At 37.9% G+C, this 19,886-nt stretch overlaps 1 protein-coding gene across 2 annotated transcripts in view; it reads left to right on the top strand.

The window, feature by feature from the left end:
• The window catches only part of TBCA (tubulin folding cofactor A), a 26,897-nt gene extending 14,709 nt beyond the window's left edge, over nucleotides 1-12,188 (top strand). For both annotated transcript variants that reach the window (XM_079330215.1, XM_079330216.1), the window contains exons 2-4: nucleotides 1,338-1,443; nucleotides 8,304-8,390; nucleotides 11,051-12,188. In XM_079330215.1, the coding sequence (XP_079186341.1) occupies nucleotides 1,338-1,443; nucleotides 8,304-8,390; nucleotides 11,051-11,131 (274 nt within the window). In that variant the 3' untranslated portion in view covers nucleotides 11,132-12,188. The remainder of the gene's footprint in view (nucleotides 1-1,337; nucleotides 1,444-8,303; nucleotides 8,391-11,050) is intronic.
• The last annotated feature ends 7,698 nt before the right edge of the window (nucleotides 12,189-19,886 follow it).

The raw sequence follows: 19,886 nt of genomic DNA, 5'->3' as shown, positions 1-19,886 counted from the left end.
TGCTAATACTGGAACTAGTTCCAGTAGCTGGAATTACAGCCACTCATTTAGTGTATTTATTATTAGTAATTAGGCTCCTGTCTTTCTCCACCAGTTCTGCTTCTCAAAGCTAGTACTTGCCTTACTTGTAGAAACTGGCCTAGTCAATACGCAGAGTGTGCTCTGCACACGGCTGAAGATGCTTTGTAAGGCTGATGGCTCTTTCTGGTTGTGTGACTCCATGAAGAGATCAGGTGTGTTGCTACAGCCCAGCTTAGACTGACTGCTGTGGAGCCATGGCTTAGGGCTATTTTAGCAAATAAACTCTTGTAAAAAACAGGGAGAGTTCCAGCTGTTGCATTATCAGTATATTTATTTTAAAAATTGATTTTTTTTTTTTTTGCCATACAGCTGCAGTGGTGCTTTTGTGGCAGCTTCAGTTCACTGAGGTTCTTGACACCCCAATAACATTCTGCCCATCCTCAGCACTCCTAGTACACTTAACTGACAAATTATGAATTAATTTGCACTGATGCAATAATGTGGTCATAAAACTCTCTACTACACCTTTATTTATTCTATTTTCATTTTATAATATATTCTTTGCCTCTTGGATCTGATTATATTCTTTTGGATGTTAAATTCTCTTCAATCAATCTTCTGCATTTTGATATTACTCTTGTTTGGGGAAGGATTTTCATTAGCATGATATCAGGTCTGCAGCAGTATCTCAGTGTTTGCTCTGCTCCTGAACTAGCTGAAGAGAAATTGTTCCAGTATTTTTCAGATCCTGAAAAGATGTTTTGTTTCATATCTAGTATTGCATAATCTAACATACACCTAATGAATACATGTAATAAAGTGGGAGATGCAACAGCAAAATTGCAGCAACAACTAATACTAAAGTTTGATAATGAGATTGCAGTGTACTGCAGGACATCATATAGACTAGATTAATATTTCTCTGACTTTTTTATTAATTTAGAATCTATGCTTGTTAGCAAAAAGCATCCTGCTCCCAAGTATGGTTCCATTACTAGGATTAAAACATGTATTCCTTTTCCTTTGAAAGATGGGAAATAAAGAAAATTGTTGTAATGTATGTTATGGAACTGTTACTTTTCCCTGTGACCCCCAAACCAGCATCAAGATATGTGGAGAAAATTCTCCTTATATATTATAGCTAAATTCATAATTTTCTTGATAGAGTTGTTTTCACAGTGGTTAAAAGCCTTTTTTTATAAAACTGCATATTATCTTCCAAGCCTGTAACTTTTGAGAGGGGGGCTGTTACCACTGATGTAACATTTTACTGTAATAGAACAAGATTAACACAATCACTTGGTTGTTAATTGCAGGCTGGCAAAAGAAAAAATTATGTATGAAAAAGAAGCAAAACAGCAAGAAGAAAAGATTGAGAAAATGAAAGCTGAAGCATGTGATGATTATGGAATTAAGAAGCAGGTAAACTATCCTAGAACTTGTTTTATAAAATGCTTATTTGTTTTCATTTAATCATAGTAATCTTTACATAGAGGAATCTCCTGTACTTTTTTTCTAGCCTCCTGTTACATAAATATTAGACTAAAATCCTGTCATAAAAAGCAGCCATAGATATTTCTTGAAGGTGTTAACTTTCAAGGATTATAGTTTATATATATGTGTATGAATTACTTAGTGCTTTGTGTCAGGATGGCTGTTACTCACTAACTGTATGAGACCATCACAGTTTTTTTTCTCAGAAACACAAAGAACCTGTAGTAAATACAGGTCTGGATGGATGGATGTAAACCAAGTGCTTGCTGCTAACTGCAAATGTTATAGCAAAGTGAGAATGCCTGATAGTTAATATGAAGGGTAAACTTTAGCTCTTACGTACACCAGTGTCCTTTTGGTAAAATCACAAACCTCAGAGAAGGAGAGCAGTGGCTGTTGCAGCTGCGGAGCCACTGGAGTTTGTAGTGAAGTCATAGATTAGGAGGGGTCGTGCTGTACTTTGATCTGCTCAAGAATATGGTTTAGTGTCACTTTTAAGTTATGGTTACATTTTTTCTTGGAAAGTTTCCCGCAAGGATACTGTTTGCAGACAGTTGGTATATACTCTTCTGGGAGAAAAAGTGTCGCATTTCCTGCACATTAGAAGGAGGCTTGTGTTTGGGAGACCGATGTTTATTCTCTACAGAAGTGTGAGATATCTGTGTTTCACTGAGGTCTTCATATTCTTTCAACTATGTTACCTTTGTTGTTTCACCAGGTATTTCATAGATGCTTTCTCTTGAATCTTAACAGAATTCAAAACTGTAAACTAAAATTATTTTCACCTAATAGTCATAAACATAACCTTCTGGCATCCTGTTGTCTTTATTTTTAAACAATGGGAGAATAGGTTAAATGAAATTAAAATATAAAACTAACAAAAGATAGGAGAAGGTCATTTTAGAAAAAGCTAAACCAACTGTTTTTAGTAAATTCGTAGTTCAGTTCATATGTCTATGTCCTACCTTGCTTTCATTATGCTGTGGGAATGAAATACAAATAAAGAACCTGTATACAAGTAGAGATTTGTATTGATAGAGCAGACCTGTCTTCTGCCTCCCCAGACTGAGACTTGAAGATCTACAAAACAGTAGCCTTTCTGAAGATCTGGTGCTAACAAGAGCTAATGAATTCCTATTTTAGTGTTCCTATTCATCAGATTGTTTGACTGCATCATGATATTTCCACAGCAACCTGCAAGATACCATGAAAGTCAAAAGCAGTAATGGCTGTAAACTTCTGCTGAAATTGTTACGTACTACTTGAAGGTATTTTCAGAGACCAATAACAAAAGCCTGCACAGAAAATAGTCTTGATTCATTCAGAAATTGCCTGATCCACTTTGAAAGCAATCAGTTCCTCCAACGACATCTTCACTTCTTGTTTACTTCGTGCACTTTGCATTCTGGAAGTTAATATTTTAGGTTATTAAAAATTTAGAGACTTCAAAGAAAGTTATGTAGTACCAGGAGAGTTTGCTCAGAACAGTATTTTGGATATAGAAGACTTTGAGATGTTTTTCAGAAAAAAATATCTGTAGTTACACATTTTAAGAATTGCTACTAGTTAATAATCTCTAATTTCTATTCTAGGGTGCATAACTTTTAAAATACAGTTTTGGTCTTTATTTTGGTAATGAAAAGTAACATTTAGGGATTAAGAACAAATTCAGTCACTTGAGACTTAGGAGAATAGTTTTAACTATTGATTTAGCTGAGGTATTGGCTAAGTCATATATAGATGTGTGTGTGTCTTTATGTATATATACATATACACGCACAAACCAATCCAGAGTTCAGGGAAGGATTCTTAAAAAGCTTAAAAGCAATACTTTCTCTTGATGTAGTATGTTTTCATTAAGCTTTTTAGTTACAACTCAGAACACACAGTTTTACATACAAAAGTGAATATGGAAAATTTCATTTTAAAGTCAACAGTACTATTCCTACAGAATATGTAGTCTTTAGAGTATGTCTGGTCTGTAACGAGAGATCAGACCCTTTGTAGAACAACAGGGCTTGACTCAGTATTTTTCTCCTAACTCCTTATGCATTGGGGCAACTCATGGTTCCAGTGGACTCAGGCGTTCTCTGGCCATCTGGAGTGGTTGTTACATGCTAGCCCTTATCTGAACTGTCCAGAAAGACTTGCTTAATGAGGAGCAGGTTCAGTGCCAGAAAAACTAAAAGGACTGTTTTCTTACAACGCTGGTAGATTCTGACCAAAATTGTAATTTGAAGATTCCATTGTAGAGTGCAAGAAGACTTTGTTGCGGTAATAAGTATTAAAATACTTGTGATTTATCCCACCAGGTGCAAATTCTGCTGATAGTTTCTCTGGGTAGCAAGAAGTAGTGTAGTTCCACCTTGCTGTAGATTTTGTCCTAATGGAGTCTTGGTTTCTACAAAGTTACAACAATTCTCAATGTATGAACACCTTCCAGAGAACTTCATAATACTACTTAAATAGAAAATTTTCACACAGTATCATTTGAATGGAGTCTAATGGTAGAAACCTGTATCTTTCTGTATTTCTGTGGTTGTATGGTTGTTCATCTGTAATCATCCTTTCACTGCTCATGCCTTTATCTTGAGACTTGTGAGCAGGGGAAAAGCAAGGTATCTACTCCATGTTTTCTCTCTCTGGGATTGTAGACATACTCTGGTGGTTTTGCTAACTGGCAACATTTTTACTGATAAGTGATAAATTTTCAGGTTTTTTAATGTAATTCTACAGTTTGAAGTAACTTCATGAGTAATGTCATTTCTGGATGAATTAAAAATCCAGTGGATTTAACAAAGAATTTAATCTCTGTGTGTCAAAAAGTATGTAAGAGTATACATATTGCTAGTACACAAATTTTTTTCAAGTATTTGTGAAAACTGCAATATTTCTTTTGCTTTGTTGAGTGAAAGACTGCCTTCTGAAACATCTAAAAAGACTCCTTTGCCTTTGGAAACTATTTACTATTTTGGAATATAATGTGAAAGATGGTAATTTGCTGCTGATCTTGCTACTGGAGGACTTGTTGCTGAAAGGAAGATTGTAATGTTTCAGAACTTTTTAAATATCTGTTTAGCCTCAAATAAATATTCTGGTTAGTTTTGTTGGCTTTTTATATTCTTAGCTCTTTCCAGCCCCCCACCTGATTGGTTCACAGCTTCATTCTTCTCACAGATTGACTAAGATTGGATTAAATGTACAGTTTCACATGAGTCTCATTATTTGCATAATTAGTTTTTCTGCTCCCTAAGAATAGATAATCTTTGTTTAATAATATGAATTCTAGCTCTAGATGCTTGTTAAAGAGGTAGTGGAAATGTGAGTGAAGGCCTAATGCTTCTCCTTACATACTTTGATGGTATCATTAGCAAGCATAGTTTGTTTACTGAAAAGCCAGCAACTTGGAATTCTCTGGACCAAGTACAAGTTATTATTTCTAACACAGACCTGGTATTTTAAGATGCATTCAAACTTTATGAAAGAAACCAAATTATGAAAAAGCATTACTATGATCCTCCTTTTCCCCTTCTGTTTTCCAAAGTGTTTTCCTTCTTATCTAAGCAAATGTAAGTACGTTTTGGGTTCTAGACTTTATGTCTTCAATGTCCTAAAGTGATCCTGCTTTAGAAGAAACAGGATTAGATCTTACCTGAGAGAAGCTGCAAAGAAAACTCATTTGAAATACCAAGGTATTACATCTAGAGATTTTCTCCTCCTCCATCAGTTTTCATGGTAGAAGTGGTAGGTGGTTTGTTTTTGACACTTGACCATTTCTTGAAGCACTCAAGCACTGTAGAAACAAAACTGTTACCTGGGGTTTTTTTAAGTTTTCCTTCAAGGTCCTTCAGGAGACTTATGATCAACGTGTTTGACAACTTGCCTGCAGCAAGTGTGCTGTTATATCCTGTATTTTTTGATAGTTCAAGCTTTTTTTGGGCCTGAAATGAAGTAGAACTCATAAAACTGTGTTTCCTATAATTCTTGTGTACATTTGTGGTTTTTTGTTTTTGTTTTTTTTTTTCTGTCCAAATTCACCTTAATGCTGTATCTCCTTTGAGTTCTTCCCTATGCCCAGCTTCTTCCTACACTATCTGTGCTGTACTCCCTATACCACAATCCTCACTGAGGATATTACTTGGAGATGACTTTTTCTCTTTCAGGTTCCTGTCCTTCCACCAGGTAATTAGTCAATGGATTCCAAGCGTTTTACAGACTTTTTGAGGAAAAGTAGTTCAATCCAGTAGCACTTGTTTTAGCAAACAGTTATCTGCATCTCTTTTCCTTATCTCTGCCATCTTTGAGTGGATCCATACTGTTAGCATTATCTGTGCAACAGAAAATGAGCAAATGGTTGTGTGACAATACTTAAAACCTAGACTGTATATTAATTTTTGTGTATATAATTGGTACATATATGATTCATTTACATTTGTCATGGCTTTTAGCCCATCTCTTCTGTTCAGAATGGCACGCTTGTCACATGAAACAATGCTGCCATTATACCCTGTGACCCAGTAGTATTATCAGCATATCCTTCTAAAAGCCAGGAGAATCTATGGATTTTGTTTGGGGTTTTGGGGGGAATTTTGTTGTTGTTGCTTTCAAATTATTTGTGGATATGCATATCTCTGACTCTCTTGGTTAGATGTGGGTCAGTTGGGAAAAAAATCCCAAAACAACTGCTTCTGTTTTTTTGAAATTGGTAAAACCTGATATCTCTCCCTCCCTCATTATTATTACTGCATTTTTAAAAGTTTATAAATTGTTCTTACATCAATCCACAAGATTTAACTTTTCTTCGTGTTGTCTTGTCCCTTTTAGGCTGGGGGCAGGAGCAAGTGAGCTGCTGCCTGGTACTTAGTTGCTGGCTGGTGTTAAACAGTAGTCCTTAGCTGGAATTCCTCTGGTCTGGTCAGTGGAATTTGAGTAGCTGCATTGCATGTCGCAGGGATGCAAATGGATGTAATGCCTGGCATTGGAGTTTGAGTGGCTATCATACTTGTCAACCTTACAGTTCTGTCTGAAAGTTGGGCCAGAATGTTTGGAGAACAAACACTTTTTAAAATCCAGCCATAAAGCTTATATAATTATTTGAACTTTTGACTTCACTCTGTATATTTGTAAAAGTAAATTGTCTTATCCGAGATTATCAGCATGACTTGAAAATAAAACAGTTTATGCAGAAGTTAAATAATGATTCCACAAAATTCTTGTTCTAGTTTCCAGCTGTTTGCACCTACTGAATATAGTTCTAGGATTTATTATCCTTCTGATTTTTATTCATTATTTCACCACTGGCATACGTAAATAAAACTTGGTAACCCTTTGGAAATCAGTCAAATGTTGTTTTGAATAGAATTATTTGGGTAGACTTCTTAATTTCTTATAGCAGGCAGGACTATAGCTTATAGATTCTAAATGTACATGGGCATTCCCATGTTGCTTATCTAGTGGCATATATCAAGTAAACTACTAATTTCATGTTATCTGCCAGCTTTACAACAAACAAATATTTAGTGTCTCTGTGGTGCAAGGAAGTAATTATTGGATATTCTCACTCCTGTAGGTATTCTACTACATGAAGCAAAAGGCATCATCTCAAGCAGTTTATGGCACACTTCATTCTATGGGTGTTACATTCACTAATCAAAGTGTAAAATTAGAAACTAAAGTTTTTTCTGTCAAAAGCAAATGGACTAAGTGACACTTAAACACTTGATGATAATACTTGTTACATAAAGCCTTCCTAAATACCTAAACGCAATTCATAGCTTCAGCTTAACATCCCTTTTACTGTGATATTTTGGTGCAGCAGCTCTAATACTAACTAGCAGGACAATACAACATAAGAATGACAGAAAGAAATAAGCCATGTAAGGGGAACACTTTCTGTTGCAGATTATCCTGAACAGAGATGTTTGATATCTAAATATCTAATAGATTTTCATTTCAGAATATATTTAATATTACTGAACAGCTCCGCACATCTTTTCTTCTCAGTGTTTGGTGTTTAGATTCAGAAATGCTCCCCGAAATAAATATTCCCTTTCTTAAAACTGATGTTGTTTTCTTTAGGAGGTGGCAGCATTTTCAGATTCAGTGGGGTGCCAGTTTAGTAATTTTGTTCAAAGTGCATGGTGAGAATAATCTTTCTCCTAAAATGAAGCACAAGGATATGTAATAACTTTTTATGCATGATAAGCATCAAAAATACGAGCCTGCTGGTCTTTGCTTTTCATTTTTCTTTACCTTTGTCTTTCAGTCAGAGCCTCCTGCAGTCTGCACAAAATGTGATCAATAACTCAATAACTTTTTTCATGCAGTAATTATCTCTATGGGGTATTATCTGAACATTCTTTTTCTTTATTACCCAAAAGATGCAGGAGATATTTATATAACCAGCTGATCCCCTTTTGGATGAAGCTGCTTCATGACAGCAGGAGAAAGTTTGTTTTAAATAGACTTTTTAACAAACGAAAACCTGAAAACCTTACTAAGCTCTACTTTTTGCCAAAGGGAAAGAGTATTCTAAATACTGTCTTGCACTTAATATTCAGTTAAGCACAGAGTAAATGGAAATGTCCTGTAAATGAACAGACTTTTAAGCAATTACACTAAGTGAGTATCTTTTAAGAAAAGAAGCCTATTCAGAAAATAGGTGCAACTGCCTCTGAAGTTCCTAGATAATTACTACATTGCTGATTTTTCAGAGTAAAAACTTACCCTAAAAGATAATGTTTCTATCTAGAATATATTCTAAACTCATTGGCTTCTGATTTTCACAGGTCGAGATCTTACAAGAATCACGAATGATGATTCCGGACTGCCAGCGCAGACTAGAAGTCGCTCATGCAGAGCTTACTCAACTACTAGTGAGTATTGCATCACACCTCAACTGATCCAGAATTAGTTTTCTGTAGGTGCCAAGACCAGCATCCTATAAGACACCCTGTAAGACAGTATTTTACTTTAGATAATGGTCTTTGCAGACTTGGTCTTCAGTCTGTGGAGACTATGTGTGTTAGAAGCTGTCTTTAACAGAATGTACACTGAACATACACACTTATCCTAGACTCTGAAAATGGACTCAGAACTCCTGTGCTAGTTCCACCATCAGAAAAATCAGTTCACCTGCTTTAGGTTTTATAGACAGTATAAATATGTATAATAGGCTTGTAGGGAACTGAAATTGTCAAAATACTTTGGCTACTGCTCTTACTTTGCTATGGACAAGTCAAAGGAGTCCTTGCTGAGTACTGCTTAATGTTTTATTAGTGTTTTATTAATGTTTATTAGAGCAGTACTGCCCTGTTTTTTAAGATACAAATACATTCAGGAATAAAGAGTTTGCTGTACCAATAGATTCCCTGAACCTATACTACTTTTGGAGATAATATCGCTTATTTTAAAAGCTGCCTTCTCATCAAGAATTCAGCTACACATGTTGATGCACATTAAATGGTATTGTGAGGTTAAAAATATACACCCTAAATTATGTTCTAGATAGAGTGATAGCTAAAATGCAAATATTTTTAAATGGAAAAATCAAGATATCCTAATCTCGGATAGTCTGGCTCTACCTGAGGCAGTTTGGTAGTTTGCCTAAATAAATAGTCAGTACAAGGCAAGATTTAGGGTCTCTTTGTCATTCAACTAGTTACTGAACAGTCTAAATTCCAGTGGCATGCAGAAACAGTGCTATTGATTCATAGTATGCAGACTTAAAGAATGGGGGCAGTTACTATTGTTGTTCAGAATTTGGAATGTATTGCTTCCTGTACTTAGCTCACCTTCAATGCATTTATAAAAATTTTTCTGTATCCTAGTGTGTTTTTCAATTGTCAGTCTACTTAGGCATTTTTCTAAGAGTACTTTTGGTCAAAAGTTTGTTTTTACTGGTCCCTTGGTTTTAAATATTTAACACCATCAAATAAAGGTATGCATAGGTCAAATCCACTTGCATATGACAGCCACTTTCTGGGACCTTAAGCTGGACAAAAGAATTTAACTGAGGTTTGAGTAACATAGAATGTGTTTTCTCAAAGATGATATATTCCTCTTTTCATAGAACGATTCGGGTTGGAATGAACTTTCAAGGATCTTCTGTTCCAACTCCCTTGCAATGACTAGGAACATTTTCTAACTAAAGCAGGTTGCTTAGAGCCCCATCCAGTCTGACATTGGATGACATTTACACGGATGTGGCACCTGCCACCTCTCTGGGCAACCTGTCCAAGTTCTTTACCACCCTCACCATAAAAACCTTCTTCTTTATATCTACTCTGAATCTATTCTCTTAGTTTAAAACCATCACCACTTACCCTGTCACAACAGGCCCTGCTTACACATCTGTCCCATCTTTTTTGTAGGCCTCCATTAAGTACTGAAAGGCTGCTATGAGAGCTGCCCAGAGCCTTCTGTTCTCCAGGCTGAATAAACCCAACTCTCAGCCTGCCCAAAAAGGGAGGTGTTCCAATCCTCTGATCATCTTGGTGCCTCCTCTGGCTTCTCTCCAGCAGGTCCATGTCCTTCCTGTGCTGGAGCCCAGAGCTGGTGCAGCACTGCAGGTGGGGTCTCAGCAGAGCAGAGGGGCAGAATCCCCCTGGCCCTGCTGCCCACTCTGCTCTGGATGCACCCAGCACACGTTTGGCTCTCTGGGCTGGCAGTGCCATGACTGGGGCATGTCCAGCCTCTCACCCACCAGCACCCACAAGTCCTTCTGGGCAGGGCTGCTCTGATCTGTCCATCCCCCAGCCTGTGTTGATACCAGGGTGCTCTGACCCTGGTGCAGCACCTTGCACCTGACATTGTTAAAACATACAGGTTTTCCATGGGCCCACTTCTCAAGCTTGTCCAGGTCCCTTTGGATAGCATCTCATCTCTCAGGTGCATCAGTGGAGCTACTCAGCTTGGTGTTACCTGCACATTTACAGATCTTACTTTTTGTGTCATTAATGAAAATATTAAATAACACTGATCACTGTACAGACCCCCAGAGGACACCACTGGTCCATCCAAACATTGAGTCATTGACCCAGTCTCTGGCTATGACCATCCAGCAAATTCCTTGTCTAGTGTTCACCTATCAAATCCACATCTCTCCAGTTTAGAGGGAAGGATATTGGGGGGAGCCAAATAGTCCACAATGGCAATCCCCTTTTTGCAGTCTTTAAGGACTTCACCTGACTGCCATGACTTTTCAAATGTCATAGAGAAGAGCATGGCAACTGCATCAGTCAATTCTCTCAGGACTCTGGGAAGCATCTGGTCAGGTGCCATAGCCTTAGGTACATTCAGCTCCTCAGGTTGTCATGAACCTGATCTTTACTTATAGTGAGATGGACTTTCTCTCCCAGCCCCTGTTTTGTCATTCATCCACTTGAGAGGTGTAGGAAGAAACTGCCAGTAAGACAAAAACATTGTTGAGTACCTCAACCTTCCCCTTATTTGTTAGCAGTTTTTTTTACCTTCTTAAATTTAATCCCACAACAGTTATTTTCAGAGTACTCAAAAATGTTGTTTTTGATTGCAGGAAAATGAAAAAGAATTGGAAGAAGCTGAAGAATATAAAGAAGCACGTTCCATACTGGAGTCAGTGAAGCTGGAAGCCTAGCTGTTTTCCAGTTCCCTCTTTATATGCATTAGCACGGGGTCCATTCCACAGTTTCATTTGATTATGGCTCTACTACTATTGTGGACTTGCTAAAGTTCCCTTTATGCAAACTGAGCTTTCTCTAACTGTAAGGTGCATCAAATAAAGAATGTTCTGAAACATTTGTGTATTCTATATTTAGGCAAAAAATAGATATATTTCCAGTTCACATCAATTAAAAAAAATAAAAAATAAAGCCCATTTAAAGTAAGTGTTAATAGTTAATACAGAGAACTTAAATCTGAACAGTTAAGACTAAGAAATAAAATCTGGCTTTGTGAGGGACCACTAAATACTTTAGAATGAAATAGCATTAAAGAATGGTTTAGGTTGGAAAGGTTCCACCTAGTTCTGACCCCCTGACATGGGCTTTAGAAGCACCTTATATTTGAAATTATTTCAAGCCATTACAGCATAAAAATCTGTACTGAAAGAGAAATAACCCTTTCCAGTCACTTACCTTTTTTCTATGGTGCGATTTTTCTGTAGTTTTATCAAGTATGTACTCCTTGTTTATCTTTGATTCAAGACAAAAGCAGACCCCAAATCTTTGTCAGTGTGCATGGCACTGAGTTGTAGAGTCCAATTCATACAACTTCCATGGATCAAAATTCTACTTTTCAACAAACAGAATTTAGCAGGTGACTAGTATATTGTGATTTGCATCTGCACTAAGAGTTCTGGACTGAATGCTTTTCTTGAAAGCACCTTGACCTAAGTGATTTTTTTTTTTTAACAAAGTTCAAACCCCAGGACATGAAAGAGAGCTAATGGGTAAGGGAACAACACTTAGTCTGCCTGGAAGACCATTAAAACATGTACAAAAGCTGTGTTTTTTTCAGAGTAGCTTCTCTAAATCAAGTAGTAAGTTCTGTTGATAAACAAGAAAGCTTTTTACATTAGTTTTTCTAGTTTGAAAGTGTTCTGGCATGTTTCTTAAAGGCAACACAAAGCACAGTGTACCTTTTGTGTGGTGCTAAATTGAATACTCAATAAAATTCTTTGTTAATTTGCCTGAGTTTGAGTAAACTGCTGTTTCAGTACTTACTTATGTACCTTTGCTCATTTAGAGTAATGTCTACATGTCCATCACACTTAAGCACTGCTCTGACAGATGAACACCAAAAGATTGCTGATTGAATCAGTCAGAATTATTTACTTTTGAAATGACCCCAGACCAGTAGCATAGAGGACTCAGAGGTGAGGCCTGTTTCCACAGTACAGTTGTGTAAGAGAACATGCTTATCTTACCAGCATTGGGTTCTAGACATGGAACTGCCAAGTGGACACTGCCTGGGTCACAGCACGTGAACTGCTGTTGAGGAAAGCATCTGTCTGTGGATACTCATTTCACCTAGTTTCTTCTATGGACCCTCATTGGGAAAGGTGGCTATAGTGCACAAAGCAGATTGTGTGTCTCAGCTGACAATTGCAGCATGAGGCTGCGTGCAGCTATTGTGTGGAGTGGGGTAAATAAATGCTGAGTGGAAAAAAAGTGTAGGGAGATAGCAAATCTGCTGGGTAAAAAGCAGGGTTTAAAATAAAAAATGCTCTTCTTCAGAAGAAAGAATACATACTTGTGGAAAACAAGCCCATAGAAAAATGATGTGCAGTTGCCGAGTACCACAAATGCATATGAAAGCTAAACAGGTGTGACCTATAGTGACTGAAGGCAAGTCATATGGCTTAAGCTGACATTTAGAATGAAAGTCACATGACCTTTAATTACCACATAAGCTCCAGGAAAAGTTTCTTGGTGCAGTAGTTTCTAGGATGAGTGGTTTCTCAAGTTTGTGTAAAACATCTCTGTCCAAGCCATTTCCTAGCTCCCTACTACTGCATCATGAACCAGGATGATATGCTGCCCTACCACTAAGTTCTCTAAAAATGAGCATGTTCTGTAGTACAAGAAGTATCCAGCCTCCCTGATGAAAATCAAGGTATGTTCACACCTGAAAATATTTGTTTCCAGATGCCTCTAGAGCTTAACTTCCTGAAGGGACAGCAGCATGTTTTAAGACTGCCACCATCCTTTAGGAGAAGGAAAGAGCTAACTGTACACAACTATTTTGGGTTAAATCCACAAAAAACCTAAACCACAACAAAGAGCTGTTCTGTATCCCCATAACAACATCCTGTTTTGGCAACCCACCTAACCAATCTGAAAGCTTTCAATTGAGCTGCAGTCAATCTGCCTTACAACACCTGGGGTGTTGTCTGGGGGGTGGCAGAGGGACTTAACTGAGACTGCTATAGACTGAGCTCCTCAGAATTGCCACATTAGTAAGACAGGTGGCTGCACAACTTCTTAATAAGATGGCAATCACCAAGAATTTACTACTAAAATTGGACAGTCTCATCACCTCAAATAGTACAGTTCTCTTCAACAGACCTGAATGACGAAAAGTAGAATAGGAACTGTGTGCATTTATTATGTGGGTGATGCAACAACCTTCAGTATCTTCAAGGACCAATACCAGAAATCAAGAGATTTCTAACAAACTGGAGAAAATGCAAAATACTTATTTTAGGAAGGACATATTTAAATAAGAAAGCAAACTTATACATGGCAGCAGCAATTTTCTACTGTACCAACATAGGAAAAATAAACACAAGACACTTATTTCTGAGAGATATAGAAGAATTCTAGTGAATTACATGCAAAACATTAGCTTGGCTTATAAGATATGGGCAACAACCCTTACACTGCCCTTCTTATTAGAAAGGCTTTATGTGGAAGCATTACTGCAGCTAAAAGCTGCAACTAAAAGGGATGAAGGATTGTAAGAAATAAAGATTCAGAGGAAAACAGTGAAAACTACTAAAAAGACTGAAAAATGGTCTGTCCAAAAGAAGGAGCAAATCCAGACATTTTAGCCTGGAAAACACTGAGGGTAGCAATGGCAATAGTCTTCAAGCATATCCATAATTACAGAAGAAAATACTACCATCTTCTTGGCAGACAGAGTAAGATGCAATAAGCTTGAGTTACAATGAGGGGGGGAAATGCTGGACAGGTTTCTTCCTCAGAAAACAACAAGGTAAATGAAGCTCTGGAACAGACTGCCCATGGAGGCTGTTGGAGCTGCCTTCCTAGAGGTCTTCTTTTGACCAGGCAGCTCAGTCACTCGTGACACAGGGATTGCTGATCCTGCCTCATATTTACACATGAGGGAAAAGCATCAAAAGGGGATGAGCATTCATCCTTTCTCAACAGCGCTTATCCTCTCACTCAAAAATACGAAAGATACATGACACAGTTAAAATTAACAACTTTGAATACAGCACAGAGGAGATCCCCAGAGTCCCCTCAAAAAAGACAATTCAATGATCCTACCTGACTCTTCAGATGTTGCACTGCAGATTACAACACAGGGGATTAAAAGAAGGTGAAAATTGTCTTTCTTAATGAAAAGACTAGATTAACTAATTTTTTCTGACTTTGCACTTCCTATTCACATTTCTGAATACTCATCAAACACACACAATGTCAGAAATACTTTAGGTTCCCACTTGTCATTTTATTTTATGTGTTAATTTATGTGCACAAATGAGCTGATTCAAGGCAAAGATAGGAAGCCAGAAGTTTGAAATGTAGCTGAAATCAGAAGGATCTAACTTACAAGTCAAGAAGTGAGCTGTGGGGCCTGCTAGGAAGAACTGCAAGGGAAGTTGCAAATTTAGTTCAAAGGCTCACTGTTCATACAGATTCAGAGCAGGACTACAAGCTAAGGGAAGGGAGAAGAAAATGTGTTGTCTATGGCCTGTCTTAACAATCCTCCTCTCATCTGGTCTCTCAGGGAGCCCACTTCTAAGGACACTGAACAGAAAACACAAAGGAAAACCACTTCTGGGTTCTCTTCCATGTGCAATCTTGTCTTTGCTCTGTTACCACATGTAATAGAGAGTTCATGATAAATCCAAATTATGGGCTTAAGACTTCAAAAGTGATGGCAAAAGGGATGTGTAATTGCCACTTTCCCCAGTTTTCTGAATACAAATGCAACCACAGTGAAAAAAAATCAGTTCTTGAACTGTGCAGACTGCTTGACAGCACATCTCAGTAGCCAGCATTTCAGGGCAAACATCACCACTCTAGAACCGTTCAGCATTAACATTACCTTTAACAGAAAGAAGAAAAGCTTCTGCAACAGTTTTGTTTTCTTACTGTTCTGAAGTTACTGTAGAAGTTACATTAGATGGAAGGAAACTCAGTAAACCACAGAAAGAGCCTCAATTAATAAGGTTAACAGAGGCTGAATAGGTTGAAATTGGAAAAATAAGCACATTATTTATGTATCAATTACTAGTTGCTCTCCATTTCAACAAAAGGAAATAAAATTTTCTCATCTTTCCTAACAATCCAGAAGCCTCCTTCTGCCCCTGCATAATTAGCAGTAAATTCCACCACAGCTCTCCATAAGCAATCAAAAAGGCTACCTAATTAAAAAAGTAATTAGTTTACACAGATAGATATGAGTGGGTAGATTAGTTGATGAAAATAAAATTAAATTCCTCTGGATGCTTTTAGTGACTCAGCTTTATGCTCTTTTACAGCTTCTACACATTTCTAAAGGAGCAGATTAAAAATGAGTAAAAAAATACTTCATTTGTAAATGAAAAGAGTATCTTTCAAAACCAGTCAATCAGATTTGGCTTGTCTTCTGTTTTCAACACAGAAGATAAACTTCATATTTTATGAAGTATAAAAATCAGTGCCTCCATAAAAGGACGAATGAGTTATGTTTCATTTTTTCAGGTCACTTACAATACCTAGGCACTAAACTGAACCAATGCTTAACCTGTAAAAGGAAGGTTTGAACACTAACACCCAGAACACTACAGGATTTGTAAGAAGCCAGAACAGCTCCTGATACCAGCCCTGACCAAGGGGTCTTTCCCCCAGGCATCCTGCCATCAGCAGAAGTGAGAGAAAACTTGTTGAGCAGGACTGCAGTTTTCCTGAGAGTAAACACACCCTTCACACTCCCACCATTTTCCCAAATGAAGGAACTCCATTGCATTTTGTGGTGGCAGCAGGGAGTTGAACAGGGTGATGTGGGGAACAGAAAGCCAGTGCCAAAACTCAAGGGAAGACAAGTATAACAAGTAAAACAGGAATCCTTGATGAGAACTAGGAAGCTTTGTCAGAGAAACCAGTGAGTTAAGAAGCTTCCTTCCTCAAAGACTTCATCATGGCCAGTGCCTGCTGATGGACATCACCTCCATGAATGCATCAAATACCATTAGTCACATTCAAACAAAATTGCAGTGAGAACTCTCACCAGCACAAGGGAGGAAACTGCCTCTTTCACATGCTATGCGGGGAAAATATGCAATGAACTAAGCATTCTTTGTTAACCTTCTTAATTAAGAAGGTTATAACAGAAACTAAAGTTTTAAACAGTGATATAAAAAAATATATACAACTACTGTATACAGAACTTTTAAAACCATTTGGTTTTTAATGTGCCAGTAATAAATTCTCATTTGGCTTGCCTTTTCTATTTTTGGAGTGCTATCCACCAATTCAAGGAATATTGAATTGACAACTGGCAATTTCTAGCTACTATGGACACATGAGAATCCACTCAGAAGATATCTGAAGTTCCACATATATCCTCTGACGCAGTAGATGGAACCAGTGGGGAGGAAAGAAAAGCTTTTAGAGTGATGAAAACAAAGCAATTTTCACACCAAAGCTAACAAACCTCAGATTACTTGGTCAAATTAGTTTTAAATTGGTAATTATGAACACTACCTATACACTGTTCACCAGTCTACACAAAGTGAACTGGTGAACCTTGTCATTTCTGAGTATCACTGAACTTTTAGAAAGACAGACCTAAAAAGCCATTAGGTCTTTATTGTGCCAGGGCAAGAAGGCAGAACCCATGTCCTCAATACTAGCCCCTTCAAAGGAGCCTAGATCTGAGCTGACATGGAAACTCTTTTCCTTTCATTAAACTTACCATTAAAAGGAGTGCTGCCAGAGCAACATCACAACATATCACAGAAATGAGTAGTCAATGGTGAATTTTTTTCAAGACTGGATATTCTATGGATAATCCGAAGAATCCAGTCCCTTCTGCACCAAACACAGCATCTTTCAGAAAGGCTCCAATTAACTTTCAATAAAAAGTTCAAATGGAACTAGACTAATTCTCCATTTAGGCATCCAAATACCAAAATTTACTCCAAAATTACAACATCATCAGCCGCCTATGATTAAAAGCACATCATAGCTGGCTTAATGTCAAAGAGATATGCTACTCTTCACATAGAGTTCATTTAGAAATAGGCAATTCACTTCCCAGTTTACATCTCCTCCATGAAGCTCAAACAGGAAAACATAGAGAATGCTCTGCAGGTCTGTGGGCAAAAGGAAAACCCGCACTGTCCAGATGGCTGACTAGCCAGACAGACAAACTGTACTCTGTCTTAGATGACTAGGCAGAGTAGACCATTATTATCAGGACAGGTTACCAATAGCACTGCAGTTTCATGTCATTGTTATTCAGAAAATGAATTAGTGTCTCCAACCCTTACATCACTTGCCTACACAAAAAAACCCTCCAAAAATCCCCACAAAAACGTGTTTCAAGTTTGTCCTTCAGTGGTGATGTTATTATTATTTCCTTTTAGCACTTCTGTCCTCTGGCATAAGTGAACAAACTACATCGAACTGAAAAAAAACTGAAAAAAAAAGTACTTTAAGTTTACACACAAGTTTCAGAATTTTTTGACTGTTTTAAGAAGTTAATCATCTCAGGGTTATGCAGTATAATACAGGTAGCTAATACTGTTAACAAAGCAGAAGCAATTACTCCCTTACAAGAGAAAAATCACACACATTGCAAGATTAACACATTAAAGTACTTGAAATCTCCAGCTGCTCTTTTAAAGTCTTCTGCACTAGAACCCAGGTTGTCAATGGTGGTAAATCTGATTGAGAGCCCAGGTGGAAAGGAGAGGGCAGGATGAGGAGGAATGAGCTTTAGTGGTTATTGCTTGGTAGTTAGGCTAACTCTAGATGCACAAGACTTGGACTACAGGCTGAAGATGAATCCAAATGCATACCTCAAGCTAAAGAGAGAATCACCCTGCCTTCTGAAACCCAAAGCTGTTCAAAACCACCACACTGTGCTAAAAATAGAACCAGGGCAAGATGATCACAAAGGATAACTACAAATGCTTTGTAATCCAGGATAAAAACCTTATAAAGATGTTACAAGACAAAACATTCAACCTTTCAGCTTCCTTTTGAGCTACAACTAGGTAAGAGAATTTAACCAATGCTTACATGGAAACCAGCCTCCTTTGAGCTCTTATTTCCACTAGGAATTTCAATAAGCAATCCACGGAGCCCACTAGTGTTTTCAAACATTTAATTCAAAGAGGAACACACTCATCCTGACTGTATCAGGCTGTTTTAACTCTGCCTCTCTAATTTTCTCCCTGCAGAGCAAAAAGCAGGCACACTCTGAGGAGAGCACAGGAGAGAAGAGCAGTGACAGCTGGGAGCCATCTAAAGCAAGGAATGCCATTTGCAAGGAGGTTTCCTCCCCCAGCATGTCACCATGCCTTACAATAGACTCTCTCCTGCACCCTCTCACTCCTTCACTAGCTGAAAATTATGTGCCTTACGAAGGAAACAGAACTTTTTTAACATTTGGAGAGATCAGCATTGGACAAAGAGACTGACTTGCTGATTAGCAGCAACCAAGCCACACACAGGGTTTTTGGTCTCTTCCCAATTTGGACACCTCAACACACGACTCTCTCTCTAGTTCCTCAACCTCAGAGTGGTAATTACTAACACCACCCTTGCCTCCAACGCTAAAATAGAAAACCCAACACTTGCCCTTGAAAAACTACTCTCACATTGCCCATCTGTGCATGAAAAGAGCCGTAATTATGATGGAGTTCCTGGATTCACTGAAATGGGTCACTTTCAGCCCAGTCTTACAAGATGGTACTACTGCCATGCCATTCTGTATTTTCTGTGTCTATTATGTCAAACCTTTTCGTGCCATGACTCTCAGGTTTGTGTTAATAGAGGTTTATCTATCCAAGTAATAACTTATTCTAAGCTGAAAGTAATTCACCTAGAGCAGACTTCATTAATGCCAGGTGAAGATAAACCTAGTCAGACACTTATTGTGCTTGTGTTATGTTATTGCTCCACTGTGTCGACTGGAAGCCCCTATTACTTAAAGACCTCACTACTCATCAATGAGGCACCTGCAGTCAGGCCAGCTGCAATCACAAGAGCCTTCTCTCTCAGTCAGGGTCAGGCAAAGGAGGTTTCAAGGCTCTAAGAGTTTCATGTCTGGTCACTATTCTGCAGATAAATAAAATACTTTTTCTATACCACATTGAAGTTCCCCAAACACAGTTTCTCCCAACACACAAAGTACCTTCCGCCCATTACAAAATCTGCTACCTTATTCTCAATTGGAGCACAAAAAAAAAATGTTTTTTCATCCTTTAGCTTCCCCAGCAATAGAAGATACAAAATTCTGAATGCTGGCTCTCAGCTTACCTTGTGGCATGCTACTTACAGTAAACACCCACTATAGATAGCTCATGCTTTTGGTTAGGAGGGGGCAGCTAGCTTTAAATGTGAGGAAACAACAAGACTTAGGATGAGGTTCGTACAAATCCTCACTACAGCTGAAGCATTAGTAAACTGTACCACATTCATGATACCTTT

Source organism: Erithacus rubecula, assembly GCF_903797595.1.
Source record: "Erithacus rubecula genome assembly, chromosome: Z".
NCBI lineage: Eukaryota > Metazoa > Chordata > Aves > Passeriformes > Muscicapidae > Erithacus > Erithacus rubecula.
This window is presented reverse-complemented; position numbering and strand designations above follow the sequence as displayed.